The sequence below is a fragment of the Gopherus flavomarginatus genome, chromosome 3 (assembly GCF_025201925.1).
Source record: "Gopherus flavomarginatus isolate rGopFla2 chromosome 3, rGopFla2.mat.asm, whole genome shotgun sequence".
NCBI lineage: Eukaryota > Metazoa > Chordata > Testudines > Testudinidae > Gopherus > Gopherus flavomarginatus.
Window position 1 is genome coordinate 29548249 of NC_066619.1, and position 27195 is coordinate 29575443.

The 27195-nt window shown below is 39.4% G+C and overlaps 1 protein-coding gene across 2 annotated transcripts in view; it reads right to left on the reverse strand.

Moving 5' to 3' along the window:
- Positions 1-27195, reverse strand: part of TTC33 (tetratricopeptide repeat domain 33) — a 99634-nt gene that overhangs the window by 27974 nt on the left and 44465 nt on the right. For both annotated transcript variants that reach the window (XM_050947124.1, XM_050947123.1), the window contains exon 3: positions 19206-19287. In XM_050947124.1, the coding sequence (XP_050803081.1) occupies positions 19206-19287 (82 nt within the window). The remainder of the gene's footprint in view (positions 1-19205; positions 19288-27195) is intronic.

Consider the following 27195-nt stretch of genomic DNA (forward strand, 5'->3'; position numbering starts at 1 on the left):
TAAAGATATTTTGAATGTTTAGTTCTATAATTTGTAAAGTGTTCTGATAGCACTATGATGAGCACAGTACACGCACTAGACAGATAAGAAAGCTAATAATTCTGTACAAGAGAAACAAAATAAACACAGCATTCCAATGAACACTTTAAATCAAAGCTGCTGGTGTTTTTTAGCGTGACTACCCTATGGTACGATTTAGAAATCTGGGTTCACTTTAATTCCATAAGCACATAAGAACGGCCGTACCGGGTCTGACCAAAGGGACATCTAGCCCAGTATCTATCTACTGACGGTGGCCAATGCCAGGTGCCCCAGAGGGAGTGAACCTAACAGGCAATGATCAAGTGATCTCTCTCCTGCCGTCCATCTCCATCCTCTGACGAACAGAGGGTAGGGACACCATTCTTTATTATTCTTCCACTTGATAATCTTAGAAGAGAGTTTAATGGATGGCTGGAATTCTTTTGAGAAATGCATGATTTAATGCCTTTTTTCCATTTCTTTTTCATATTAGTTGTCAGTAGACCTGCTTTTTGAGGAAAGCCTGCAAAATATTCCACTACTTTTCCAAAACCTTGAGATTATTTATAATTTTATGTGCACTAGTCCTCCTTCCCCCATTTACAATCGATTTCTAAACAGAACAATCCAATAATTATTAGCTGGTTGGTGTTCAGATTTCTAGTTTAAAAAGTGATCGTTTTGTTAGCTGCCCAAACTGCAGCATTAACAAATTTGTCTTAATATTCATCTCTTGATACGTCTGTTGTTACAAGAGTACAGCACAAATCTGAGGAAACACTGGCCAGGGCACTTTTAGGAGCCCAATATGGCATTCAATGCCTCCTGCCAATATTTTTCCAGTATAAGATAACTCCCAAACATATCTCTGAGTGTTTTCTCATGTAGCTGATATTATTGGAAGTTTGGAGATGTCCTTTCCTACAAGTAAACTCTGAGAGATAGATTACGTATGTATTAACATCATTTTTTCTACTCTGTTATTTACTGAGCTATACATTTTCTAATATAGGGAAAATTCTTCCATTCTGATCTCCCCTACAATGAGCATGCGCATAAAGTTAAGCTTGTGCTTAAGTGCTTTCCTGAACCAGGGCCCTACCCATTAAGGCTCTTTACTGCAGCAAGCTGCAGTGCCTCACTTGAATGGGTGTCATGTACTTATAGGTAGGCATCTGCTTAAGTACCTTGCTGAACTGAGGTGTGTATATTTTGTGCAGCAAACCAATGTTTTTTCAAAGTCCTTTAAGCCCTTGAAGAGAGATTAATTAAATTTAGAATGTATAATAAATGCTATTAAATCAACTCTTCAATTTAGAGAGGGGTTTTTAAAGAGATGCCTAATTTCTGCCTGCAAAACAGATACCAGTGTACCCCCACATGTGTATTTTTGGGCACAATTTATATATAATGTTTTTAATTGCTCTGAGCAGGAGCAAAGAATGCATACAAAAGAACAAAATGCTTATCAAGCTTTTTAAGTCTCAGATCATTTTTAAACAAGAAGACTCACAATACAGATGACTCTCCTTCCTTCCTGTCTTCAAACAGAAATATCAGCACCAAACTGACTTACTTTAGCATTTTGGCTTGATTTTGATTAATCTACCTGTGACTTTCCTGCTTTAACAAATAACATTTTAATAGTGGCCACTGCAGGGACTAGCGAAGAGAAATTCATGTGAACAGAATGAAATTTTGACCATATTACTACTTATAAATTGAGGTGGCGGAACCTGATTTTACTAGATCAGTAAATACACTGTAACAGTGAATAAAAATGAAATATGTACTATGAAACTTTTGTTCTGCTCAGATTAGCATCATACTATTAAGACAGAATCTACCATATTTCTAAATCCATTTTCAAGATTACATGCCCAGGAAATGCTGTAGCATTTTTATACATTTCAATGGTGCACCAAATGCTCTAAAACCTAGTGACTGAGTTTTATGTGAATGTAAGAGGAGCTGTTCAAAACTTACTTTCAACTGCAGTTCTATCCTGACAAATGAATTTCTAAAAACACTACTGTGAGGTGCTATATTTATAGCATTTTACTAATTTTACTAATTTTCACATCCCAGTTTGCAACTGAAAATAATTTACCTCTAATTGCCAGTCCCTCAAACATACCCTAAAACAGATTTCTTTCCAGGTCATGCATGGCATCTCCTTTTGGATGACTCATGACCAATTTAAACAAAACATGGCTAAAAGTAAACCCATACCTACCTTCTCAAACCCTCCTACTTCCTCCTTTCTCTAGTAGTGACATAACCACCACCCTTACTGTCACCCAGGTACTATCTCTGAATCTTCCCTCTGTCTTGCCCCACCCAAATCCAGCCCATATTCATATCTTGCCACCTTCTCCTTACAAACACCTCTAAGATTAAGGCCTTTTCATCCTGACCAAGCCTGTCTTGATTACAGCCAGAGGTGAAAGTAAGCCGGTGCGTCATACCGGGGCAGCCCAGCTTCCCCAGGCAGCAATTTAAAGGGCCTGGGGCTCCCAGCAGCGGCTAGAGCCCCAGGCCCTATAAATTGCCACCATAGCTGTGCAGCTGGAGCTCTGGAGTAGCAGCAGGGCTCCGGGGGTTATTTAAAGGGCCGGGGCTCCCGCTGCCTCTACTGCCCTGGGCCATTTAAATAGTCGCTGGAGCCCCACTGCCACTACCCCAGGGCTCCGGGGGCTATTTAAAGGGCTGGGACGATAGAAGCAGGGGAGTCCTGGGCCCTTTAAATAGCCCCTGGAGCCCTGCTGTAGCAGAGGCAGCTGAGGGCTCCAACAGTGGTTTAAAGGGCCCAGGGCGGTAGCGGCGGCCGAGCTCTGGGCCCTTTAAACTGCTGCTGGAGACCCCAGCTGCCGCTGCTACCCCAGTGGGGGAGGGGGAGCACTAACCAGTACAGGGCAGGCTGGGGCTGGCTCTGATCCCCTATCCCCACCCCTTCTGTTTGAGGCCCCGCCCTTTACGGGTGCCAGAGCTAGCCCCAACCCAGCCCTGTACAGGTAAGTCCCTATTTCTACTTTTACTCCTGATTACGGCAATCCCCTCTACTTCCTTGACACCCAATAACTCCAGCCAGTCAATTCAAAATGTCACTCCCACTGAATCTGTCCATGCCCCTCCTTACTGATCTGCTCTTATGTTTTACTGAGTTGCTCTTGCCTCCTTTACTCCATCATATCAGCCTTGACAGTTCATTTGTCTGCTTCTCTCACATGCATTTCCCTGGTCTCTTCCACCCCTTACAACTGGAATGCCTTACTCAACTGGTCTGTAAGGCAATAGTTTTTCTCATTCATATCGCTCTTCAAGACCAACTTCTATTGCAATGCTTACAGGAATTTGCCTATTGGTAATGGCTAGGCAGATGGCAAGAGATGGATTGCTGATATTTATTTTTTAAAAAGTCTCTCGAGCTATACATATAGCACCTTATCCAGAACCCACTGAAGTTAATGAAAGACTTCTACAGACTTCAATGGGCTCTGAACCACGCGAATAGGTGGTCTATCAAAATACTATTTATTATTACTATTACCCTTATTCTCCTTCCTCATTTTCTTTTACTTTTATACTCACTTTGTGTATCGTTCCTAAGGGCTTATCTACACTTGGAAATTTACCATGACTGCTATTAAGGAAAAATTATTCTGAAATAGCCATTTCAGTATAAACCCACCTACGGATACTCACTCCAGAATAAGAGAGCCTTTTTCCAAGTTAGTTTATTCACTTTCAAAGTGGATTACTTTAGACTGTAGTCTCTTTTAGGCGGGGACCATGTCTTGCTGTGAGTTGTACTGTACTAAGCACAATGGGGCCCTTAACCCTGATTGGGCCCTTTGGGAACTATCACAGCACAAATACATACAAGTTTAAATAATCATCACCACCAGTTAAAAAGCTTCTGCAGATTTCACATTATGCTTTCAGTGATACCTGTGCAACCCTTTGTGTCCGTGTTATGTCCTCATAGACACTGGTATAGCCTTTGGCAAATGGAAAAGAAATTAATCTTTCATACTTCTACCAGTCACTTGAAACTAGGGGAAACAATTATCAGGCACAAACCAGGGCTTTTAAAAAAACAACCACAAACTGGAATAAATTGGATTATGCAGTTTTAGTATGTCTCTTTGAAATCCCAGGTTACTCTAATGAAAAATTGGTTCCGTTATACCTTCTCCTTTCAACGGGGCATTGTGGGTTGAAAAGAAGTAGTTTTAAATAGTTGGACACTGAATAATTTTATTTAAAAAAATTACTAAAAATATTTAAGAGAGACAAAGTAGGTGAGGTGATATTTTTTATGGGATCAACGTCTGTTGGTGGAAGGTATGAGCTTTTGAGATACACAAAGCTCTTCTTCAGGTCCGGGGAAGAAAGCACTGTCTCTGAGCTAAACACAAGTTGGGACAGATTGTTAAGCAGCAGCAGTACACATGCTGGATGTGGTCACTTGAAATGAAGTAGGCAATTGGGGACTAGATTGTTATCTACAACAACACTGCAAATAACAAGCAAAACAAGACGTGGTAGGCCAGATTTCACTGTTTCTCTTACTGCCAACACAGGGGTGTGGCTCCTATTATTTAGTTATAAGAACGGTCATACTGGGTCAGACCAAAGGTCCATCTAGCCCAGTATTCTGTCTTCTGACAGTGGCCAATGACAGGTTTCCTAGAGGGAATGAACAGAACATGTAATCATCAAGTGATTCATCCCCTGTCACCCATTCCCAGCTTCTGGCAAACAGAGGCTAGGGATACCATCCCTGCCCATCCTGGCTAATAGCCACTGATGGACCTATCCTCCATGATAGGATCTAGTTCTTTACTGAACCCTGTTATAGTCTTGGCCTTCACAACATCTTCTGGCAAGGAATTCCACAGGTCGACTGTGCCTTATATGAAAAAAAATACTTCCTTTTGTTTGTTTTAAATCTGTTGCCCATTAATTTCATATGGCGAGCCCTAGTTCTTGTGTTCTGAGAAGGAGTAAATAACACTTCCTTATTTACTTTCTCCACATCTGTCATGATTTTAGAGACGTCTATCATATTCTCTCTTAGTCATTTCTTTTCCAAGCTGAAAAGTCCCAATCTTATTAATCTCTCCTCATATGGCAGCTGTTCCATACCCCTAATAATTTTTGTTGCCCTTTTCTGAACCTTTTCCAATTCCCATATATCTTTTTTGTGATGAGGTGACCACATCTGCACGCAATATTCAAGATGTGAGCACTTAGATATAGGTGTTGTTTCACATACTTTAGGGGACACCATGATCAAGACCAAGCAAAAATGATGAAAATTATTAACCATGGCTATTTTATCATTAAAGAAAGGAAAAAGTTAAACAAAACAGCACAAATGATCAAACACAAATGATAAACTGGTTACTTCCATTACAATCTCTTCCATATGCCTCTCTGTGGAGACCTATTAACAGAGATTATACCCTTGAGAGTGAACCGCTTCTGGGGGCTGCTTTTATCTTAGTAAATTAAGACAAAAGTATATTATTTCACAAAATTATTGTGAATTCAGTTTTAGCACCTTACTAGATAATTAAAACCGTTTATGTATATGCAAGATAATTTAAGGAGCAGTGAAGTCCATCTAGTTATTAATAATAACCTAACCAATTTATAGCTGGGCAAAATAAGAATCTTGACTAAATCCTATGAAATCAAAGATATTTAAATTAGTTACTTAGAAGCAGCTGTGTTAAAACAAGCTAATTATGAATATTAAGAATCCTAAATCCAATTATATCCCACCATTTCTCTATTTAGCATTATTAAGCCCTGTCTCCTCTCCAGGAATACATGGCCTATCCACATGGTGATTAATGGGACAAACTGTTAGTCTTTTAAATTACAGTATTTCAATATTCCAACAAAATCATTACAAGAGTTTTAATTCTAATCCTTTGGTGGTGTTTTAGTTAGCTCCCTCTCACGAATCCATGCAGAAGTCTTGGGGATGTTTTCCTTAGGTTAGTTTCTTCTTGAGTCTTCTCTGTTTTTCTTATTTGTCTGTTGCAGCTTGCTTATGGAGCGCTGTACTGTGTTTGAGAGCTCTACTGTGTTTGACAGAGTAGCCAAGGATGTGTGAAGTCTGCTCACTTCAGAGTTTTTATATCCTTCTTCCTATTTTCATGAAATGATAGGAAAATGCACCCCTCTGAGGTTTGTTTAGATTCAAAGTTGGTGGCTGCCATCCTTTTCATTGGCTTCATGCACTTGGGGTTGAGTTAGGTGACACTTTCTGCTTCTGAATAAGCAGTCTGTTTAATGCATAGGCAGTATTTCGTTAGTTGCCTTTGCTCTTCTTGTGGCAGGAAAGATTCAGATAAATTTTTAAGTTAGTTTCAACTCTTTTTATTTAGTCCAGTTTATGAGATAGTCTCTCGATTTTATTAGAGTCTGACGGGAAATGAAATTCTGTTTTCAAAAATTCTGAACACTTCTGTTCTTTATACAAAAGTTTTTAGTTATAAAAAAAATTAAATTAAATAACTTTCAAACTCTTTAGCTTATATATAATTAAAAGTTATTGACTCTGGAGATATGATTCTTGTCTTCCAGAGTTGGTTGATGGTTTGCTTGTGCACTGCCAGTAATTAGCTAATTCTTCATGAATATAAATATTCTATACTTAAATGGCTTCTTATATTAGTCAAGCAACATGACTAGATTCCATGTTGGCACATAAAGCATTTTACCATTTATATAGCAATGACATTAGAAGCTTCGTATTTAGCTGACATGTTTGCAAGTATGCACTTTGCAAAAGGTGTTTGTCATGTCAACATTTAAGAAATAAAACAAAAGTTTAAAACTTCTCCAACTACACATATGTTTTTCTCTTAAGAACACAAGCAGGTGTGCTTGTAAGAAGGTGAGGGTTGGTAGAGCCCACTTTACTTAGATGTATTGCTCTGATAATATACCCTACATTCCTTTTTACAATTAGGCCTCTAATTAAAACATTAATGCATTAATGTTTTAAGTGGTCTGTCTTCTTGAGGCTTATTTGTCCTCGGGAGATAGAAGCAGAAACCTGATATTTCTTGGATTAACTTTACCACAATTAGATCAATATATGTATTGCTATATTTCTAAGCATCCTGACTATGACATTCTTGTAGCTGTATCTTAAGGTTTAGTAAAGGTGCAAACAAGCTTGTAATGACTTAAAATATATTCAGTTATAATACACCTCTACCGTGATATAATGCGACTGATATAACATGAATTCGGATATAACGCGGTAAAGCAGTGCTCCGGGGGGGCGGGGCTGCACACTCCGGTGGATCAAAGCAAGTTTAATATAACGCGGTTTCACCTATAACGTGGTAAGATTTTTTGGCTCCTGAGGACAGCGTTATATCGAGGTAGAGGTGTACTTTTATTAATATCATTTTGCATCAACACTGAGGTCTCTTCCTGTATAGGGGTGTGCTCCCCACACTCTGTCTGAAGGGGTTAACATAGGCCAGATGGCCCAATTAACCTATTAGGCTGAAAAGCGGGATATTTAGGTGGACAAGAGAGGTCTAATTAAGGGAAGCTCACTTGTGCAGGAACAGTGGGCTTCTATAAGATCAGGGACTTGGTAGCAGAAAGAGGGTTACAGGGAAAAGGCCTACAGTCACTCACCCCAGAATGAGAGAAGAGATTTAGATCCAAAAGGAAGGCTTTGTCTAGCAGACACAGAAGAAAGGGGTTTGGCTGGAAGGGTGGAGAATGCAACCATTGGATATAGGCAAGGTAGGAAGTAGTCCAGGGGACTGGCAGGAAGGTTAGTGGTTGCTCAGACCTTTGCTGCTCGAGATGGGGATCTGGACTGGAACCCAGAGTAGAGGGTGGACTTGGGTTCCCCTACCACTGAGTGGGTGGTGCAGTCTGGGCAGTGAAATTGAAGCCCATCCAAGTTCGTTTGTTCTAGACACTGAGGGAATGGCCCAGCCAGGGCAATGGAGTTAAGGACTGCCTGGAACAGTGTGGAAGACTGTGATAATACGCTGGAAGAGGAGGACTCTTGTGACTTGGCTGGAGGGCTAAGCCATGAAGATGAGGTGCTGCAGCTCCTGAGGAGTAAGAGGCGGCTGCAGAGTGACAGATTGAAATAATTGGCCAAGGAACCACAAGAAGACGGAGTCAGCCTGAAAGAGCTAATCCCTGCAGCAGCCAGGAGGAAGCTTCCCTAGCGGTGAGCAGAGGCCCCCCATGACATTTCCGCATAGTATTTTCACAAATCTGTGTTTCTACAGACAAATGTCCATGATGCTTTACAAAGGGAGTACACCTCTACCCCGATATAACACAACCCGATATAACATGAATTCAGATATAAAGCGGTAAAGCAGTGCACTGGGGGGGCGGAGGCAGCGCTGTGCACTCCGGCAGATCAAAGCAAGTTCGATACAATGCCGTTTCACCTATAACGCAGTAAGATTTTTTGGCTCTCAAGGACAGCGTTATGTCGGGGTAGAGGTGTATATGCCATTAAAAGCTACCTCTAAAACCCTCATTAGAGGATTTTTTATGAATTTAGTCTTTAATCTCTAACAAACAGTTAGGTCCAGTTAGTTTCTCGGCAACGATATACATCTAAGCTTCCAAATATCCTCCAGTAAAGTCACACAAATATCCAAATTTCTCTGTGTTCCACTTCATCCCACAATGAACGCCACTCTGCATCACACTTCTCTACTGATCAAACAGACCCTATCAATAATGAGAACTTTCTTACTAATCATAGACTTATTTTTAAATCCTCCACGCTACCATCCTGTGCTCAAGGCAAAGTGTCTGAAAAATTCTCAAGTATGATTCAAATTGCCTACACTAACTCATAGTTTTCTCTGAGGATTTTCTACCATAGATATCTAAGTTTCTAGCTCTTTTCTGACATGCTTCTCCTAAAAATTTCATTTTACATGCTGGTTCAGACCTCTCTCTCAAATTTCATTTGGAAGGCAGAAGAAATCTGCCTTTCCTACTCAGTCAAGCTTTCATCATACTGATTATGTAATTTGACTGCAGGTTTGATTCATTTCCTAGTTATAATTAAAACACTTCATTAGTACAAGTTCTTAAATCTATTACAAAAATTAAATAAAATTTTAAAGGTTTAAAAGTAAAGTTCTATAAAATGAAGTAGAAATTCCAGTGTCTGAGGACCCCCTTGTCTAAACAAACATTTCTATCTTGTCATTTTAAATACCTTAGAGAATTACATGATCTTTTTCGAAGATTTCCAGTAGATGGCTCCCCAGAAGTACAATGGACTTTGTACTATTTCATGCATTAAATTAATGAAGATTCATAGAACTAAGGTGCACTGAAGTTAAATGGTTCTAATTTAAAAGAAGTTGTAAGTATGGCAAATGATTAGAATTACAAAACTATGGTAAAAATTAATTAAAACACTGTAATATTCATCAAGAGGTTGGCTTTACAATCAAATCTAAGAAGTATTATGACTGGTTACTTCTTACTCACATTATTTGGGAATTACTAAAGCCTTAGTAATTCTTGTGACTTTGACTGAATAAAACCTCTGCTTTAGATGAGCTCTGTGTATTGTTATGATTGGATCACTTTAGTACATGTGGGCACATGCCAAGTCTAGTGAAATTGATCTGATTCCTTGTTCCATAAAGTCAGTTTCAAAGTGATGATGAATAAAATTCTTCGTAATGGTACTCAGCAGTTTTTAGCAGACTCGCATTGTAATAGCTAATTACTGTCCCACAAGGCTTTGACCTATCTACTACTTCTGTCATCTAGTTTTCTGCAATTAACCTAAATTCTTTCAGTGCTAAACCTTTACCATTATGTTCCAGTTTTAAAAGTGATCTTTACAAATGTCTTTGACGTCTATATTTTTCTACTTTACTATGGCCTTTAGAGGTCAAAATAAATACTTATAGAAAAAATTTGTATTTATTCTGTTTACTTCACTAGGTGTAATGTTTAAGGTGTTATTAGACCATTATAACATTTCATTAATACACAGATTTATAAAAAATTGAAAACCACCTATTACGAGAGCATCTAGAATGCGGAACACAGAGTCAATATCATATATACATTAATAATACCCACTAAGACTCCAAAAGGACTATAGTAATTAACATACTAGATCTCACAGAGTTCATGTAAACCAGTATCCTGGTTCTAACAATGGCCAGTTCCACGTGCTGTCAGAGAAAGAATTCCACAGTAAGCAGATGTGGGATAATCTGCCCACCACACCCAACATTAGATCTCATATAAATGCTCAAAAGAGACTGATTTAAACTCTGAAGTTTAAAGTTTAATATCCCTTCCTAACTCTATATATTCTTGTTATCCATTTATCCAAATAAATGTATAATCCCTTTCTGAATCTTATTAAATTTTTGGCCTTAATGACTTCCTATGGCAATGAGTTCCAAAGATTAAATGTGTTTTGTGTGAAAAAATATATCCTTTTACTAACTTTGAATTTTCTACCTTTTAAAAGGAGCAATGAGCTCAGGGCAGGTAGAGTGCTCTGTCTGCATGCAACTGCACTGATGGCAAGGGATTCTTTATCAGATACAAGTATCTTCCCCTGCAGCGCTAACTGAAAATCAGGGTCTAAATGCATAAAAAAATTGTTCCATGTCTGTTCTTTCTGATTTCTAATTCAAAGCAGCAATAAAACAATCCAACAGTGTTGTTGTACTAACATCACTAAACTTTAAATTGCATAATACATGAAGATCCTTGTACTACACTTTGAACATATAAAGTACTATCTAAATATTATTATTATTCCATTGGACCCTAGTTTAATGATAGATAAATATATTTAAAATGAACTTAATATATAAAGGGTCCTAAAAAAAATGATTGCAAAATCCTGGAAGAAGGTTGTTTGCATGGATTTCTCCACATCACTTGGAACTTTTTCCCAGTGGGCCATGTGAGTGATTAAAAGATGGCCCAGAAACAATGGTGCAAGCTCTCTCAAATCTGTAAAATTAAACCTTTCCTTGTACATTTTGCATTGTAATTTCAAAGGAGGGCATCATATGTTTACTTACAAAATTTTCTATGCCCTGTCTGTATGTGATTCTGTATGGGCCAATGAGTAACAGAGTAATGCAAAGATTCTCAGTGACTTATGTGGGCTTTGAATCAAGCCCAAGTTAAGCAATTACACACATCCCAGATAGGTTTCTGTAAGCACATACTGTATGCCCTTCACTGACAATCAGGGCATTTAAACCTCATTTTGTCTCTTCGAAAAGTCTTAAAATATATTTGTCCAGTAAAATAAAAGATATGTTAATGAAAATATGGATATATGACTGTTCAGTTACTTTCTATAAATATTTATGGATTCCTACTGTCTTTAGACAGCATATTTATTTAAACTGTTTATTAAACAACAAAGAAATCTGTATACTTACATTACTTTGCTGCTGACTACGTAAATTGGGAAGCTGCTACATATTAATATAAAATTTCCTCAACAAACCTAATTAATTAAGAGGACTATAGATATGCAAAGATTTACGTAAGTGGTTTCTTTCTGTGTCAATCCTGAGAACATACCTAACAGGTATTATTTTTAACGCCTGAAAAGAAAAGATTTGAAAGTGATTCTAAAGAATCCTTGTATCTAATCCCAAAAAATTCTAAATAGGAATCACATTCTGTAGTGTGTTACTTGCACAATGAGATAGGCATATGTTTTCCTAAAACCTCAACAATTTTTCTGACAAATTGATCCTTTGCTCAGTGAATGCATTATTGTTCCTCTAAATCTGCAGTTAAATTAATTGTCTGATTTAGCTGCATAACAGCTTTATTATTTCTGTTGGTATGATGGGTTGGAACAAATTACCCAAGTATATGAAAATACTGTTTAAATATTAACAGTAATATTTTTGGAATGAATTACACATTCCAATTTTGGCATAAACAAGATTTTCACTGCTCAGATGAGTGCCTTTAAAAGCAGAAGGGCATCAAATTACACAAAGTTATGCTTACTGGAAGTTAGTTAACACAAGTCATACCGTAAATGACATCTGTACTAGCCATTTGTTTGCATTATATGAATGCTGCCAACAAATTTAGGTTTGTTTTTTAAAAAGGTTTCAGAAAACCGCACAGATAAATTTCTTTACAATTTTTAAAAATATTTTTATATTTGAACATTCTCCTGCAGTGTTCTGAATGTGATCACAACAGTACTATGCATTGCAAGAGGATCAGAAAGTAAACCTAACTAGGAGCACCACAATGAAATTGAACAGATGTGTTACAACTGTCCAAGTAAATGTGAAAAGAAGGAAGGAAACAAAATAAATGGTGAAAACTAAATGTTATTTTAAAAAATTCTTTCAATTTTCAATCTTCTCCAGTGATATTAAAAAGATAGGCAAGGACACTTTACAAACACATATATTAATCTTGCCAGTATCTTTTTAAATACAAACTATGGTTCCAGCTCTGTAAGTATTCCATGCAGGTGGATGCCTTTGTCAGACAACACAGACTTAAGTCCCAGCAACATGCAGATGACACACAGCTCTATCCATCATCACCACATATGACACACCAGTACTATCAAGATGGTCCAGTGTTTGAATGAGATCAGCTCTTGGATGAAGAACAGCTGGCTAAAATTGAACTTGAGCAAGGCAGAGGTAATGCTGGTGGGCAGAAGAAAGTATTTTGAAGAGCTTGCCTCCACAGTGCTGTCTCCGCTGGATAAAGATTCACAATTGGTCAATTCAGTCTGTCGTCTATGAGTACTCTGGGGTTCCTCACTGCCGCTGAGCTTTCCTCACACACCAGCATCCGCAAGTAATGCTTTCTACCATCTCTGCTTGACTAGGAAACATCCTGCCAGACGAAGACCTGGCCTCAGTTACTCACGCTTTTGTTACCTCTCGGCAGGACTATAGCCATATAATATAACTGGGCATGAAATCTTTTTTGCACTTAGGAAATCCCAACTACCACAGAATGCCACAGCATATCTCCTCAGTAACACAGGCCACTGGGAACATGTCAAACCTGTCCTCCACTTTCTACACTGGCTTCCCATAAATCTAGAATGAACTTCAAGTTCTTGGTCCTTAGTTTCAAGATGCTCCATGGCCTGAGCCCAGGGTAGCTAAAAGATCATCTAAAGCTCCAAGACAAAGCTGGTGGTTCACAACTGCATTCCTCTTGAACAAGGGAACTCTCAACAATAAGCATAAAGTCTTTGCAGGAGATAGAACTTTGTCCAGGGTTGGGCTGAGACTATGGAATGAACTTCCCCAGAAACTAAGGATGTTACAAACCATCATGCTTTCTGCTCCAAGGGTAAAATGCATTTCTTTGACCGTACCCTTCTTCTAATATAAAAAAATAGAAGCAGGTACATTTATATTTTAAAAAAACAAGAGAGTGATACTACCAAAACAAGATACTCTGCTGGACATGCTTCCCCTTCTGTGGAGATGACAGAACAAACAACATATGGCAGATGTACAGTCACATTGCTCAATGCACCATTGAAAGGTGCTCTGATACTACTGTGATGAGTGTGGTATAAAATATATAAAGATTAGTATAGAAAAAAAGCCCTGCTGATGGGCCTGCACAATTACAACACTAGTCTAAACTCTTTATAACACAGGCCACAGAATTTCCCCAAAATAATTCCTAGAGTAGCGTTTCTCAAACTGGGGTCCGCGGACTTAGGAGTGGCCGGGTGGGCTGAACTAGATTCCCCTGACTGAGGACCCTTGGGCCTTTTTGCCTGGTGCTGTGGACCTGTGCCGCCTTCTTAGGCACCAGAGATGTGGAGCGGTACCAGATGGAGCCCGGTGCCAGGGGTGCACTACACACTGATGTCAAAGTGCTCGCTGATTCTTGGTGGGAAGGCTCAGATGCCAGGCGAAGGGCTGACTCCAACAGAAAAGCTTGGAGATGGATATCCCACTCCTTCTGAGTTCATGGCTGAAAATTTTTACATATGCAGCACTTCTCCTTTACGTGTGACTCGTCCAAGCACTTAAGACAGAAAAGAGAGAGAAAAGGCTAGCCTGATTGCGGAAGCAGCCACAGCTGGGGCCACGTCCCAGTCAGGCCACAGCTGGCCCTATAAAAGGGCTGTGAGCCAGGGGTTGAGGCAGTCTCTCTCTTGCTCTGGAGAGAGAAGGACTGGCTGCCTGGGAGCTCAGGGTACAGTGAATGGAACGGGGCTGGGGAAAGGCAAGCGGTGCACCAGCCTGGTAAATCCCCAGGCTCTGGGCCTGGCTAAAAGGCCAAAACAGGCTCTGGGGTTGCAGAGGCAGCAGCCCAGAGATAGGCAGAGGCAGCTGGTCCAACCTCCTTGCAAATGATGAGTGGCCATGACAGACTGCAGTCTGCCCCATGAATGGGGTCTAGATGGTGACTGGCAGTAGCCACTGAGGCAAAGCGGGTGAGAGGGTTGGGGCTTCCCTTAGCAGGGGAGACCCAGAGTGTGGTGGGGTATTGCTGGGGAAGAACCCCAAAGTAAGGGGCCCCAGGACTGGGAGGGACATGGGGGGGGCTGAGGCAAGCGACACATTGATCAGCGGAGGACGCTCTGAGTGCTAGATGAGCTAATTCCCAAGATGACCAGCAGGAGGTGCTGCGCCAGTGAGTCTTCACTTTGCTACAATAACCTCACAAATTGCTACAATAACCTCACAAATTGCACGCAGTATAAACTGATGCAGTATTGTCTTTATAATTTTTTGGGTCTGGTATACACCTAAAACTTAGGTTTATCAAGCTACTTTGCTCAAGGCTGTGAAAAAAATCATGTTCTGTGTAATGCTGTCTTCCACTGGAGACACTTCTTAAGTCGACAGAAGAATTCTTCCATCGACCTAGCCATGACATCTTTAGGGGGTACATTTACCACAGCAACAGAAAACTCTTCTATCAGTATAGTAAGTGTCTACACTAAAGTGCTACACTGGCGCAGCTGCAGCTGTGACACTGTAGTATCTGTAGTGTAGCCATATCCTCAGACAGACAGACTGCTCCAAGAAGCAGCAGATTAAAGTAACCAGACTTTGGTCATTTTCTCTGAAGCTATTTACAACTTTTTATGCAGCAATGAAAATGTCACAAATCATTTCGTTTCCTGCTGCTGCCATTATTTGGAAAAGCTGAGAGCAGCAGCACAGAGAGGAGGATGAGGAGGAGGATCTAACCAGGGTTACCTTATTTCAGGTTCTCAAAAAGAGGACACTGGGGAGAGCAGCAGGGGAACTCGAGGGGGTACCTGCAGCAGGGGTACTCATTAAAGAGGGGGGACAGTCTTGCTCTCTGTCACAGCCTTGAGGCAGCAACAGCCATCAGTCAGCAAATCCCTGTAGGACCCCCTTCCCAGGGCTGGGAGCCAGGGCCTGGGTGTGAGAGATCAGGCAGCTCTGGCTGCAGAGAAATGGACCAATCAGCTTCAGATGTAGGGGAAGGCCCAATCAGGAAGCAGATCAATAGAGGCTCTTTCTGAGCTGCGGTGTCTGCTCTGCAAAAATTGGGACATTTCCTTATTTGAAAAATCCACCTGGACAGAGGCTCAAAAAAGAGGCAATGTCCGGGAAAACCCAGAAGTATGGTAATCCTACCTAAACATAGAGAGTAGGGAAATCCATAGAGTTGTGGTGAAGTGCTTCTCTTCAGCACCCAGGAAGTTCTGGGCGTGAGGAGAAGACAGAAAATGCCTTCTCTTTTCCAGCAATGAGAGGGGGCAGAGCTTCAAACCTATAAGACATCTAAAAGTCAGAGGCTGATATGCCATGGCCAGACACAGAGGAGACCCCACTTCTTGATGTCTTTTATTCAAGAAATTGCTCAGCCTGCATTCATGTCCCTAACAAGACCTAAGCAGTTTTCATATCTTAAGCCATTTGCTTTACTTGAAGAACTAAGGGGCACATTTTCAAAGGTATTTAGATGCCTAAAGATGCAGACAGGCACTTAGTGGCATTTACAAAAGCACCTAAACCAGTTGGACACCTAATTCCTATTAAAGTCAATTGGAGTTAGGATTCTCACTCACTCAGGTGCTTTTATAAATCCCCAGAGGTGCCTATCTGTATTTTTAGGTGCCTATATACCTTTGTAAACCTGGCTCTAAGTATATCTGATGGTATGGTAGGTGCCCCTTCTTGCTTCCTACAGGCTTTGAATAATGCAAAGAGTTAAGTGGCATTTCAGAGAAGCAATTTGTTGTATAAAATCAAGAGGAAAATAATTGACTATGAACTGTAGGCTGATGTGACAGGAAAAATGAATGTCCACTTCTTTGATCCATTAATGTAGAACAAATTATGAGTGTGTTTCATTAGAAACATTCAGTGGTTTCAAAAGAAAACTATTAATGGATCCTAATGTCTACGCCATTGAAAGAAAAGGACCATTTCTAATTAATCTAGGGGCCTACTCCTTTGTTTCAATAGAGCCTTTCTAATGTAACTTGTAACGTGCATAGAGATGTGAGCCAAATAATTCAGTATATTTGATATGTTACCCACAGGAATTCATAAAGAAAAATTACAAAAGCTGTAAAGAGTGTGTCTTAAAACTGCTAAAGAACATAAAGCCACAACTAAAGGAGGACTGCGCCTTCAGTATCTATGCACAATGGGATGCTATCTTGGTGTTATTTCACTACAACTGGCCTCTGTACATTTGATTATTAATAAACTTCCACATTTTTGAGGAGTTAAACATTCTCTAGCCCAGGAAAAACAAAACATGACAACATCCAAAGAGGGTGAGAGGGATCATCATCACATCCCCATTCAAATGCTAGGAAAACGTTCAGGTTTTTGTTTTTCTTTAGTTTTGCCTTTATTTACTTTTTTTTTATAACATTACAGATTCTAACAGTGAATAAAGCATATTTTCCATAAAATAAACAACTAATAATTTACTACAGCACCATAGGTTTTTTTGTCCTTTTTCTTTTCTGCCCACTAGCCTGTTTTTTTTTCTTCCATATTTTTCAATAGCCACATTTTCCTTCAGAGTATTTTTCCCCTTTTAACTGTTCATTCTCTTACTCTTTAAACCTCTCTCTTTTCTGACGTGGACTTTCTTCCTCTTTTACATGCAATGTTCTCTCTCCTGTCTTTGTCTCATTCCACCCACTGGTGCCCTCCCCTCTCCAATCACCAGTCCTTTGGTTCTTATCCCAGTAGGGCACTGTGACAAAACATGATCTATATATGCTTAATTTCTAAAATTGCATTTGAGGATTCATAGAGATGGGAGCAGGGGAGAGGTGGCTTTTGGCCATCATATACTCCCACACAATAGGGAAATACTTTCTCCTGGAAATCTGAATGGGCAGTAAGAGTCAACAAATATAGCAATTCCAACATAATACCAGAACTATTCACCTTTGGTTACTGGTGCCTAAATTTTACTAAGGCCTCTGCTAAGAGCAAATATGTACTCAAAGTATTAATACAACTGGCCTGAGAGAAAGAAGAATGTCTCCCTCAGAAACATACCCCAGGCATACACAGGCCATTGTGAATGTTAATTGCCTTCTTCTCTGCACACCATTGGAAAGTAGGAATATGTATCTTTTAAAAAGGCCAGGGAGAAAGCCTAAGTGGAGAGAGGAGAACGTACTGCTGGTGCCAAACTAGGGAACTGGTCAAGTACTAGGGTTTGGTTTGAGTAAACATTTAACATTGTTTCTCCAGGTCCTCCACCTCACCTGCTGGGCTGCAGTCATTTTGTGAAATAGTGAAATACTAGAACATATCTGATATATTTGGCATCACAACAAGTATGTTCTACTGTGGTATGCCTACATTTAGAAGCAGTTTGACAGTTAACATTGTTTTAAAAGGTAAGGAGCAAAAAGAAGCAAATTAACCATGTGAACGGGAAAAAAACCTAAAACATCTTAAATGAAAAACAGAGAATGGCATAACAAAAGCTTAAATGAAAAGCAGTACGAGGTGATAGAATGTTGAACCCACATCTCTTGTCTTCTTTCCCTCTAACTGGCTCCTCATTCCCAATTCAAAAATCCACTCAATGTACGTTACAAAAAGATGGAAAATCTTATTTTTCTACTTAGGCAAGAAGGGGACACAAGCACATGGACATGCATAAACTAACGGTGTCCAGTAACTTTGCCACTGAAGCCATACAAAAAGTAAGTCGCTGTGAGGTCAGCAGTTTTCTTAGTCCATACAGCTGATATTGTTACTAACTGGGTGAAACTTTATTATGGGCTGAGTTACAACCTAGTTCAAACTGGTGTGTGAATACGTCCTTTATTTAAGGTAGTTGTATGAGATAGTGAATGAGTCACACCTAAAACATGGACTAATACAGTCTGCCAGAAACCAGCACCATGTGTGTTTGGGGCAGAGGGCCACTTGGTATTGCAACTAGGTGTGTGTACAGGTGCGGGTGTGACTGAACACACAGAAACTAAGAAGAGACAATAACAAAGCAAGAGGCAGAAGCAACAAAACAAGAAAGCCAAGAAGTAGCATGTGAGCACAGCGTAACATTGGGAAAAATTAGAGAGCTTTGGGTCTGTTGGCTAAAATGGTCTCGAGCTATAAACTAGGAAACTGCTCCTTTTGTTCTTAGTCCCTATGATATTTGGAGACGCAGGGCTTTGTACATTCCTTGTAAATAAACAAGGCTGCGTCAAAGAGAATACCAGACTCCATCAATTTCTACTTCTAACTGGGAAGTTGCCATGGCCCCAAAATTTGACCAGCCGCTTGGACAGAAAAGGGACATTACATATCAAGGTTTCAGTGCAGTGTTGGTGGTTGCTGGAGCCTTAACCCGCCAAAACAGCCCTGTCTCAATTTAAAATTTACATTTAGACATTGGCCAAATTCATACCTGGACAGAGACGTTATCATGGCACGCTTGGCAAGAGTAAAAATACTCTAACCTCTAGAAGATTCCCTGCTATGCTGAAAGAGGAGAGAGGGATCTATCTCTGAGCCTATAACAAGCAATATTTCTTAAAATCAGTGGCCCATGTCCAGTTGCGGTCTCCTTTTACATACACAAGTGGTGGCAGGGTTTTAGGCATATTCTGTTTAAGACTACCATATAACTTTGGATTTCTAAATTGACAAAGAATTTTCATGAGTTACCTGTGATTTCATCTCATAAAGTGTAGCATCTTCTGGAGTTAACTGAAGTGCTTCATCCCATTTGTGAACAGCTTCCCAGTACCTGTAGTTGTTAAAACAATATTACGTTCTCACTATGTTTATGAATGGTTTAGACTGGGTATTTCAATTCATATCATCCTCATCACCAAAGTATTGGAGCATCTTAAAAATATTATGAATTTACTCTCAAAACACCCCACAATATAGGGAACTATTACCTCCATTTTACAGATGGGAGAACTGAGGCACCGAGAGATTAAGAGGTAGGTTTTCATGTGCTCAGGCCTGATATCTGGAGCCAGATTTTTTACAAGTGCTCTGAACTCAACAGCTTCCACTTATGTCCAGAGTTTCAAAACAGCTCAGCACTCAACATGCTGGGCTTATTTGGAAAAAATTACTACTTATTTTGATGCCTAAAAGATGAGCTCTCTTGAAAATCTGACCCTGATTGTGGGTGCAGGGCACTTCTGAAAATCTCAGTGACTTGCCACAGGTCCCAGAGTAAGCCCTTGGCAGAGCTGAGAACTAGAACCAGATCTCCTGAATCTCAGTCCAAATCCTTAATTTCAAAACCATCCTTTTTCTCTGTCCCTTGATTTGGGATTAAATAGTAGCTAATCTCTTTTAGAAAAAAAAATGCAATCTGCATCAGATCACTCCACATATATTTCCTTTTAAAATTCTTTCCAGTCTAAGAAGCCTACTGAAATTTGGGCTATCCATTTTATTTTTTCTACTGCAACTACAGAGACACTCAATGTATAATCACTACATTGCATTTAATCATACTCTATTTTTTTTAAAAGATCATATTAAAAAGTAAATCAAATTATCTTTCTTTAATTTCAAATATAATAGAATATTCTGTGCAAACCGGAGCACTGACTGTGATCTTAAAATTTAAAGATTCAGTCATCAGCGTGACTGGGAAAATATTTGACGCTAGCCATTAAGTTGTCCTCCAATAGGGAACATGGAAAGCAGCAGACTGAAAATGAAAAAGGCTAAGGCTTTATTTTTATTACACAAATACAACTTAAGTTTAATTGATATATTTAAGATTTTAAACTGATTTAAGTGTGTTTACATTAGAGGTTTCCAGCGGTGTAACGAGAGAGAATTTAAATTAATTTCATTACACCAGTGCAATTTTTCTAATTTAGACAAGGTCTGAGAAAAATACTAGGAATGCTGTTGGATAGAGCTTCACATATTCTCTGATCCCATCGCTGCAAAATCTACCCCTCCCATACCCTGAACTCCTCATTCCCGGCCCCACCACACAGCCCCGCACCCCAACCCTCTGACCCAACCCCGAGCCCCTCATCCCCAGCTCTGTTGGGTCGCGGGCATCAACAATTTTCTCCAACTGGGTCCTCAGAAAAAGAGTTTTTAAACTATTGGTATAGACAACTGGTTCATACATGTCCTGATCCACTGCCCACTTAAGTTAATGGGAGTCTTTCCATTGACTTCTATGAGTTTTGACCAGGCCTATACTGTGTAAACTTTAACTGGATGGATCTATTTTTTTTAAATATACAGCCAAATTAGCCATGTATACATGCATGCACAGTGCAACCTACCTCTCTCATGGATCAGTGTTAAAAATATCACATTTTTACACCAATAAACTATTGTGCCTGTTAAATGCAATTTTTAAATGCACATAAAGCGATCAAATCATAATTATTTTTTCCACTGTATTCAAAGGCATTTGTCTTCAAGGAGGGTTTTCTCTCTGATAAATTTCAGCTTTTAACTCAACTGCTTAGGTGCTAGAGTTATTAAAATTAGTCACAAGATATATATACCACAACTTTTTATATAATACGTATAAAACTGGAAAAATTTTACACACACACAGACACACACTTTTCATATTCAAAACAGCTTTCAGGTTTTTTTATCCTATCTTTCTTTAAAAAAAAACAAAAAACAACACACTCTGGCAGGGACCAGGTCTGGAAAATTTCAGCCCAATAGATGAAGATTTCAGAACTCTATGAGTGACTGAAAACAGGTTATAATGGAAACCCCCTGGGCAATCTTAAACTATAATTTGTCACTGGTGCTTTAGCTATAATTACCCTTTTAAAAGAGTTTACAGATGGAAATGGCTAACAACTATGTTTAGAATTCAAGTTAAATATAAGCCAAAGGGATGTTTCAATGTGTTTTCACATTTTCTCAAAGTTAAACAACCTAGTGTTTATGACCTCAGTTCATTCTTAGTAGACAAGTGCCCACATTTCGGAAAATATCACAATTGCTGGCAATCTCAGCAGGGATAGCAAGATGTCTTTCAGACTGTCAGCACTTTGGGGCAGGGACTGTCATTTGCTATATGTTTGTACAACGTCTAGCACAGCAGTATCACAATATGAATGTTAAATAGCAACAAGGATTAGATACGCATGGAAACCCCTCGATTCAATCATGAGTAAGGCTGCGGGTTTTTTCACAGAGGTCATAGAATCTCCATGACTTCTGCAACGGCCGGAGTGCTGGCTCAGGGGCAGCTCAGACAGCCTCTGCACCAGTCGCACCAGCTGCTGCTGGGGCAGCCTTGGCCCCTCCCGCTCCCCCCAGCAGCAGCAGAGTTTGGGTGTTGGAGGGGGCAGGGGGTTAGGGGATGGGATGGGGTGAGGTGAGCTCAGGGCGGTACTTACCTGGGGGGCTTCCCAGAAGCGGTGACGTCTCCCTTGCTCAGCTCCTAGGCAGAGGCATGGCCAAGCAGCTCTGCGTGCTGCCTCTGCCTGTAGGCACTGCCCCCGCAGCTCCCACTGGCCATGGCTCCTGTGAAGCCACCGCTCTGGGCAGAGGCAGCGCACAGAGCTGCCTGGCCATGCCTCCACCTAGGAGCTGGGTGAGGGGAATGCCACTTCTTGGGAGGAGCAAAGCCAGGTAGGGAGCCTGCTGGTACAGGCCCCGTCAACTCCCAGCACCAGCAGGGATCCCAGACCATGTGCCATGGCCTGTGGCTCACACACTGCCATCCATCCCCAGGCAGCCCCCCCAAGATTTAGTCAGGAGCATATAGCAGAAGTCATGGACAGGTCACAGGCCATGAATTTTTGTTTACTGCCCATGACTTTTACTAAAAATACCTGTAACTAAAATGTAGCCTTAATCAAGAGACATGTTGGCAAGGAAGATAAGGCAAGCGGCATTACTGCCAGTGTAGCAGCAGCATGTGGAAATGAAAAGCAAGTTTGGAAGCAAGCTAAGGTCCAACAGAACTCTGTAGGGAACTATGTGACAATTGCAAAACAAGAAACTAAAGTAATGACACTGAATCTGACCAGAATGAGTGATAGAAGTGGATAGGCAAAAAGATGGGTGAAGAGACAAACTGAATTTGTTGGCTGTTTTAAATCTTAATTCTGCGGTTCAGGATTGGTGGTTTGCCCTAAAAATGTACATGGTATATTTATCCCCATAAAGTTAATAAGTTGTGACGTTCTTTTCTCTCTTTAAAAGAATCTGATTATTTCTCTGAACTGTCCAGAAGAGAGCTAGATATTGAAGAGCACATGGTTTGGGGGAAAATTTGGGACTGGGAGTGTGTTGGGGTCAGCTTTCTAACTGAAACAAGGCTGGTGGAAGCCAGCATGGGGCTGTGGGCTGCAGACATGCTGTTGAGGTCAGAGTTGGTGAACCAGGCCTGGTTGCATAGTACACAGACACTCAGGGTGTGACCCGCATGCTTGTTGCTGACTGTGAGCATCCCAGACTGGGAGCTACAGTGGCAAAGCATTGTGAGGCACCCAGGGGTACAGGGTAAGAGCTGACAAAATCCCTGACTTGTTTGGATTGTATCCCAAACTCCATAACATTTTCCAAGATCATTTTGGATGGCTTCTTTATTTTCATTCAAATGTTAGAGATCAAGGAACCGCACTTCTCAAACAAGGCACCTTAAAACTCTGTCCTGAAAATAACAAAACCAGATATTACCTTATCCATAATTAACAAAGAGTGTAATTCTCTGTGACCACAAAATCTAGAAATCCTTGTCTCAATGTGGCTCTTGTCAATGGTTATACACAATACTTAGAAAAATGTTACCACTTCTCAATTACACAAATAGCATGCTGAAGGGAATCATTCACCATTCCTTCACCATTCCTTTGCTAGGACAGACCTAGAAAAGGGCCAAGGACTCTAACTCATATAAGTGCTCAGCACCTCGCAGCATCAATCTCTACAACTCCATGCAGCAGTCAGTCCTTCATATACAAACTTCACAGGCTGAAATTATAATGCTTACATCAAAAGAACACAGATTATTAAGGTCACTTAACATCAGAGACACGCAATCAATGTTCAGCGGTGCACACCCCAAATAATACTCTACGTACAGAAAAGCGAAGATGATAGACTAGCATCTCCACACAGGCAAAGTTAAGGTAGCTCAGGTGCCCTATTAGAAAAGTGCAAACTTTACTCTATGTCCTGGGTTTCAAATATTAGAGGGGTTTCATTTTTTTATTTTTTACATTTTTCATAGGTAAATTGTACTAAAAGCAATTGCAGCCTTGATATATGCTTTCAATTTTAACTTCAACTTGACATTTTTGTGCTGGAAATCATACAGATTTATTCACAAGCCTTCCTTTCACAGAGCAAGTCAAACTGTAATCTGGGTTGAATGAAATTAATCCAGTTTTATCCATCCCATTCCCTAGAGTTGTGAGTTCAAGTTTCAGCTTATATGAACTTGATGAAACTTTGGCAAATTTCCCAAATAAAACGCTGAATTTCAGAATTACATTGTATATGTTGTTGACGATAATGAAGATAATAAAAATAATGAATAATAATAAATAATATCACCATCACCACCTAGTTCTTATACAGTGCTTTTCTCAGTATATCTTAATGCCTTACAAAGTTCAGTACCATTAGCTCCATTTTTACAGATGGGAAAACTGAGTCATAGAATGAAGTCACTTGCCCAAAGGCATCAAGCAGACCAATCACAGAGCAAGGAACAGAACCTACATCTCTGAGTCCCAGTCCAGTGTTCTAAACACTGGACAACAATGTCTCCCTTGTAATTCAGAAAAGAGCTAGAAAAAATACAAATCTGTTGTTGTAATTAAGACACATCTGTATTTCTCATTCAGAGGCAGGTATGAGCAAGCACCAGCTATAACGAATCTACTTTTTATCTAGTCCTGCCTAACACAAATAAAAGGAGAGGATCCTAGTGCATAAAAAAAGTTTTAAACAAGAAAAACATCCTCAAAGAAAATACTATTTGTTAGGTAAATGAGTCATACATATAGTAGAAAATGAAAGAAAATGTAGATATATTTTTATTTGGAACAAATTAAACATATCCTCATTCTCCTGTGAGAGTATTATAATTGTTTTACAGAAAGCAACCAATTGCTTTCAAACTTATTTGAACTAACTATAGGTGTGTGGTCTAAGTGCCATGGCAGGATAATAAAAACTAGCAGGTATTTTTATTTCAGTTCAAGCAATCTAGTTTTCAAAATCTGTAAGTTACATACATACACATCATGTAGGTCTAATGACATATACACATCTTTGTGGGCTTTTATTTTTCACAAAGAGTTTTTTTTATTTTAACTTCTAAAGGGTACATTTTTTCATAAAATAATTTCCCTAGAAAAGGGGGAAACAATTCAGGTTAACATCATTAGTTAACATCAGAGACATCATTACTGTTCTCATATTCAGCTAGAAGCTATAAAGATGTCAAGAAAAAACAATCTGTGGAGAATACCTTTTTGTGTTTAAATTTAACATACTCCTTTGACTGATAATCCCTCTAGCTTTTCAAAAAATGCCTTCTACAGCTTTGATTGTTTTTCCAGTGGTACTATCCCCAATGTATTATCAGTATAACAATGAGCTATTTTTTCAAAAGTCAGGCATACATTTATGCACTTCTTATAAACAATCACCATGTGTTTGTCTAAATTTCTTTTACTAAACCATTTGAGGATTCACAGTAACTACATACATTTCTATATGCATGGCTATTTCTATATGCTCGATCTTTGAAAATTAGGCTCAGATTATCCAAAGCTATGCTGACTGGTTCCTTTCAATGAGGTTGCAGTAAAAGATTAACCCTTAAGAAGCTAATTAATTAAAAAATGAATCTATTTCCCCATGTTAAGTATCCTCACACCTTCTTGTCAACTGTCTGGAATGGGCCATCTTGATTATCACTACAAAAGTTCTTTTTCTCCTGCTGATAATAGCTCATCTTAATTAATTAGCCTCTTAGAATTGGTATGGCAACTTCCACCTTTTCATGTTCTCTGTATGTGTATATACATCTTCTTACTATATGTTCCATTCTATGCATCCGATGAAGTGGGCTGTAGCCCACGAAAGGTTATGCTTAAATAAATTTGTTAGTCTCTAAGGTGCCACAAGTACTCTTGTTCTTTTTGTGGATACAGATTAACATGGCTGCTACTCTGAAACCAGTAAAATATTAGCATCTCCAAAGATTTATAAAATTTTGAAAACCAGTCTGACTACCTTGAGAACATAGATTTTATCCAGTGATTTCTGCATCAACCTAACAACCTGTAGCATGCATTTAAGAAATATAGTCAATCTTGATTTAAAGATTCCATGTAAAGGAGAATTTATCACTTCCCTTTGTGATCCATTGCAATTATATGTTTTTAACTGTAAGAATAATTAATATCTTATTTCCAGTTTGATCTTTGCTGACTTCTACCCATTGAATCCAGTACAACCTTTACCTGACAGATTAAAGAGCCCTCTCGGTTCAGTTAACTTCTCTCTGTGCTGGTAGTTACAGACCTAACCAACCTTCTCTTCAATAAACTGAAAAGATTAAACTCCTTTAGTCTCTCATTGAAAGGCATGTTTTTCAGATCATAAATGATCTTGTTCTTTTATAATATATGGAAACCAGAACTGGACTCTGGTGAGACAGCTGCTGGAATACAATGTCCTTATGACAAAGAACTGTGTCACCTCATTTTGCTACAGCATCACACTGCAAGCTCAGGTTCAGTTGCTAATCTATAATGATCCCCCTAAATCCTTTTCAGAGGACTCAATTTGGACCTTGACATGTAAATAAACAGAAAAATCACTCCGATCTAACTTCGACAAGGTCAACTATACACTACTGTGTGAAGCATACATGTTATGCAAAATTATTCTACACCAAAAAAGGTAACAAAACAAACTACTGACATCATGATTTCCTAATAAGTTTGATACTATCTATTGTTTTAGATATTAACCCTCCATATTTGTTATCTTTGTGATATTGTAGTATAGATAAAATCTTCTGTTTTTCACAGACCACTGTTAATGTTACCAACTTTCTTTCTGTAATATTTTAAACATGCTCTATTCACAGAAAACTCTACCAGGGAGTTACCTTACTAGGCCATTGTACATTTCATGGGTAGTTGAAAAATTGAGATACCAAAAGCTGCAATGCTCAGGCTGGCGTGGCTAATGGCATGCTTTATGATATAGCTTAGATTCATGAACAATTATTAGTATTTTAATAACACTTCATATTTTCAAAGTGCTGTACCAACATTCACAAATTAAGCCTCAAAATACCTTTTTACCTCTATTTTACAGATCAAGAAACAGAGAGATTAAGTCACTTGCTCAAGGACACACCATGAGTCAATGGGCGAAAAGACTAGAATTGAGAAGTTCCTTACTTTCAACCCCATGCTCATACTATTAAACCACGTCGCCTCTCAAAAGTATTGATCTGTAAAATAACGTTTCACACTTCTCTGAACCTTTGTCTTTCCTATGGCACTTTCCAAGATGAAAACAAAGTTATAACTGAGAAGATCAAGACCAAACCAAATCCTCAAGATAAGGAGAAAGTTTCAAAAAGAGATTTTATTAACTCTCTTACAGTGGTGGGCAACCTGCAGCCTGCGGGTGCATGTGGCCCTTCAGGGCA